This window comes from Grammomys surdaster, unplaced genomic scaffold (genome assembly GCF_004785775.1).
Source record: "Grammomys surdaster isolate TR1022 unplaced genomic scaffold, NIH_TR_1.0 125757, whole genome shotgun sequence".
Lineage (NCBI taxonomy): Eukaryota > Metazoa > Chordata > Mammalia > Rodentia > Muridae > Grammomys > Grammomys surdaster.
In genome coordinates this window covers 110895-115490 of record NW_021620589.1, presented here as the reverse complement: position 1 = coordinate 115490, position 4596 = coordinate 110895, and the positions used below count along the sequence as shown (strand labels likewise).

Below are 4596 nucleotides of genomic sequence, written 5' to 3'. Positions count from 1 at the left end.
GAAATAGGTTCTGATATGATTCAAATACACTGTATTCCTGTTGGAAATCTTCAATGAATTACTAAAAGGTCACATAAACATGAAAAAATTAACATAGTATAGGATGTTAGAAACTAGTCTGTCATAGGGCAATCGATTTCACTTTACTCGTTCAAGGAAGTTTGGATGCCCACACTTGACAGTATAATTTAATTTAGCACAATTAGGCTGAACTTACCTGTGTACTTCCTTTTGCCCACTCTATCAACTCTTCAGATAAATGTACCTGTTGACCATTTGGAAAATAGGGACTAAATATTCCAATTCTAACTTTAAATTCAAGGCCCTGAGGGAAATTCCAACTGTGGAAAATGTCATACTCGTCCTGAAGTTGGTCTCTTTGGTTTATATTCACTCTGTCCCCAACAGGATTAATGAACTGGGTTCTTCTCAGAGACGCATACAACTGAAAGACAGATAGCATAATATAGAGCATAGTATCTTCCTTAAAGTAAGAAAATATATTCTTCTTTCATCTTAAAGTCAACTTTATTGACAATATGCAGGTGAAATTTTTCAATGAATCTAAAGAGATGTACAAAATTATAACGTTGATGTTATTTTAGTTCTCAAAGAGATTACCAGTCAAGCATGAACATGCATGTACAGAACAAATATATTTGCAATATGAAACATAAAGATACATGAAACAGAGAGACTTGCATCCATATAGAGATACATTGTAGAAGCACATACTTATTTATACAAAAATACACATACATGTCCAAACACACATATGAAAACACAGATATACGTGGAGACACAATATGCATCAAAAACTTCAAGCAGACACTGATACACACAAAACACATAGTTACACACACATGAAAACACATGCACAGAGGAATATTCATAGGTTGATGTAGACATGTACTGACACTGACACAAAGTGACACTGACACAGAAAAATTTATAATCTCATACATAGATAAACAGGCAAAAAATGAAAGACCATACACAAAAACACACAAAACACATGGGGACATGTAGAAAAAAATGCATTGATAATTATACCCAGGAATATACATTTTGAAAAAAATCCACCATACAGAAAAATATAGATAGGCAGATGGGCAAAAAGTGTCTATAAATAGCACATCTCTCTGTGTGTCATTTTCGTTCTGTCTCTCTCATAACTATCTGTGTGTGTGTGTGTGTGTGTGTGTGTGTGTGTGTGTGTGTGTGTAGAGAGAGAGAGAGACATAAAAATATGCAGTGAGAAACATATGTTCACACCTGAATGCAATGAACTGAATTCTAACACTCTGTGTAAATACTCACAGAGCACCAAGAGATACTGCTAGCCTAGAGTGGGAACAGCATGACTTTGGATCTCTACTTATAACAATACCCTACAATGATAACAATGTACTTGAGAATTAATGAACAAGGACTCATCATTGAACAGACTCATGAGGATGAACACTATATGTTTTCGGTATTAGAATATGTATGATAATATTCACGTAATCTGTAACAAAATCACAGGTCTACATAGACACATTATGCCTTCTACTCTTTTCCCTTAAGACTAGAGTTTTGTACTAATATCAGCATTTACTTGCTTGGTAAAATTTTTTTGTATTTTAAAAAATATTTTCTAGCACTCTTGATTTGGGCATCTTATAGACGCTTAAAACTAAAATATGGATAACACTAAACATCATCTTACAGTAGAAACATTACCTTCTTGCAGCTGTAATTGTTTTCTTTGCCATTGTCCACTGGCAGATTATCAAACTTTTGAAAAGTCACCTCATGGAGTGCATGGGCAAAAGCATACACAGCATTGTATATGTCATAACTCCCTTCAATAAAGGCCATGTCAAAAGTATGTGCCATTAACCATTCTAATGAGTGATTGGACAAGCAGTTCTTCAGTGTCTGACATTTAGATGCTGAGACTTCACAGTTAAAGTGCATCCATTCCTGCTTTACCAGATACTCATCTGAAAATATGAAAGAGTTCAATGTCTGGACAAAATTTTTAAAACCAGAAATCTCACTATGGTGGTGTCCAAAAGCAAAAGTCCCATAATCGTTACCAAATGTGAAGTCTTTCTTAATAGGAGTGACATCCCACTGTGAGGTGGTAACCCATATTCTCTGTATGCCTCGAGATTCCCACATTCTAAAGCTCACAGCTAAAGTACTGTCTGTGTCACCATAAATGATGACAACATTTGTGGATGATGTCATGATTTGGTTGTAATACACTTCAGCTCTTGACATATATAAATTCATGCTGACTGGAATCATGTTGATAAAGGCAAAGCAGACTGTACTTTTTTCCATCTCTTCTCCCAAATAAGAGAGAAATTGGATACCTTGATCATTGTCTGAGATGGCCAACCCTACCCAGTTCCAACTGAAATGAATTATGAAGGAGACCAGAGCAAGGGCTAGAGATCTATCATCAGAGGACATCTGATATAGATGAGGAAATTTTTCATTATCACTCAAGACAGGATGAAAGGGTCCATAAGTAACCTGAAGGAACTAGAGCACATGTAGAAGCACAAAGTACAATGAATTCTTAGAATTTGAATACACATTTTTCTGCAGAGTTCTAGAAATCTCAGCTAGTTATTATTTCCTCTTTCATCTATATTTTAAACAAAAAAATGTGGAAGCACCATCAAGTCTGTGAATAAATAGTACCCTTGAAATACATAGATTTGCCCAGGCCTAGTAAAGTCAGACTGGAACCAACAGATATATAGTTTCATGACTAAATTCTCATCCTGCTGCAATACACACACACACACACACACACACACACACACACAAAACTTACCTGCTGAGATATGAAGTTGTTTAGGATTGTATGAAGTTTCACAGTTGTTGCCCAATTCAGTCTTGTAAGTGCCATTACACATTTGGTAAATTTTTTACACATATAATTAGGGAGAATATCACGATTTTTTAAACCCAAATGAATGAGATTATTTAATTGTGATTCCCAATCACAACTGTATGCTGAGAATTTGAATAGTAGAGACATATTTGGCAAAAGATCAGCGTTCCTGTTGATTTCACATATGGAAAAAGCCAAAGCCAGAGCGTACTTGAGGTTTACAGTATGTGTTCTGCAAAAAGTTACAATGTTTATAATTGATAGCAATTTACAGATAACAGTTGCAGTCAATTAAAGGACAATCCTGTACTAGATTGCATTGTCCCCACCCCATAAATATTGAAATGATCTGTGTAATGTGGTTAAGATGTCAAAAGAAACTAGAAATTCATAAAACCTTGAAATGTTCATGAAGGTCATCTCTCATAAATGAGATATCACCACTATTAGTAATAATATCACTTTTCAAAGAATGCAAAAATATCCCTTAGAGTCTGTAAATTGCTTCCTTATTCTAAAGAGAGAGTAAAGAACTGGACTTTGTAAGATGTTAAACCCAGTGAGTTTGTATAGATCAAAATATGAAGCTCACAGTGGGCAGATCTTGTAGATAAATTTTGATGTAGCTTCAGTACATAAATGGGAAACACATGGAAGAAATTTAAGAAAGTAACTGAATATCTACATGAAAGCTCTGCACAGCTGTGTGTGTCTCCAACATTTACAGCCTCAGCACACGCACTAGAAACTACACTGTGATGGAAGAACCATCTATGGAAGGACTCTATGGCCATTTGCCTAAACACCTAGGATGAAGTCATAGAACATTTATGGGTATTCTTTGATAAGATACCATTGGCTACTGTAATATGGAGCAGAAAACTGTCTAGGAACGGTATTTATGTGATGGATAAAGGTCCAGATTTCTTTTATTGCTCAGTTTCCATCAGTGTAAGTGTGAGGATGTTGGAAAACGTATACTCTGTGTCAATTTAAAATTGTAACATATCATTAAGTCTCTAATAATATTCAGAACTTTCTTGTTTGGTAGTCTTGAAAACACAGTATAAGAGACTCATAGCTTTGCTTTTCTCCTCATTCTCAGTAGTCTTGGGAAACATTCATGATGACTTTACATGGAAAACACAAAAGCACTTACTTTATATTCAAAATGTGACTGAAATACTCTTTCTCCACAGGCCATCGTACTGCATCAATCATAAAGGTACATCCTCTTCCCAGGTTTCCATCCTTGTCTTCATTCTGCTTCATTCTCCAAAAACACCTGGGATGAATAAAATCAGCCACAAGAAGTGGAGTGTTCAGAAGCAAGAATAGTAAAATCAAGGTGAACATATTTTTCCTTCTCTGAGGCTGGGCTGCATTGACTGTGAAGTGCCCAACATATCAGCAAATCAAACAAGTATCAATATATCCCCATGTACTGTTAACACTGTGTCTAAGGGAAATGGATACGTCTGCATTCATGTTCCTTTTTAACAGGTGTTTCCTCATCCCTGGAGGACTCTTTGACACTCTCTCCTGAGGAGCTTCATCTGATGTCCACTGCGCATGTCATAAACTTGTTTGATAAATATAGATTACTATATGTGTGATGGATGACATCACACATGTTTGTGGAAATTAATGTCCCTGGAAAGATTCTTCTTTGTGAAAATTAGGTCCCTATTGGCCTGACA

At 35.6% G+C, this 4596-nt stretch overlaps 1 protein-coding gene across 1 annotated transcript; it reads right to left on the bottom strand.

The window, feature by feature from the left end:
- Window positions 1–202: 202 nt before the first annotated feature.
- On the bottom strand, window positions 203–4252 carry LOC114639894 (vomeronasal type-2 receptor 116-like). The gene is made up of 4 exons (XM_028788695.1): window positions 4056–4252; window positions 2837–3128; window positions 1726–2538; window positions 203–445 (listed from the first exon to the last, which is right to left on the bottom strand). Exons 1-4 carry the CDS (start codon window positions 4250–4252, stop codon window positions 203–205), a joined length of 1545 nt encoding a protein of 514 aa, XP_028644528.1.
- Between the last annotated feature and the right edge of the window lie 344 nt (window positions 4253–4596).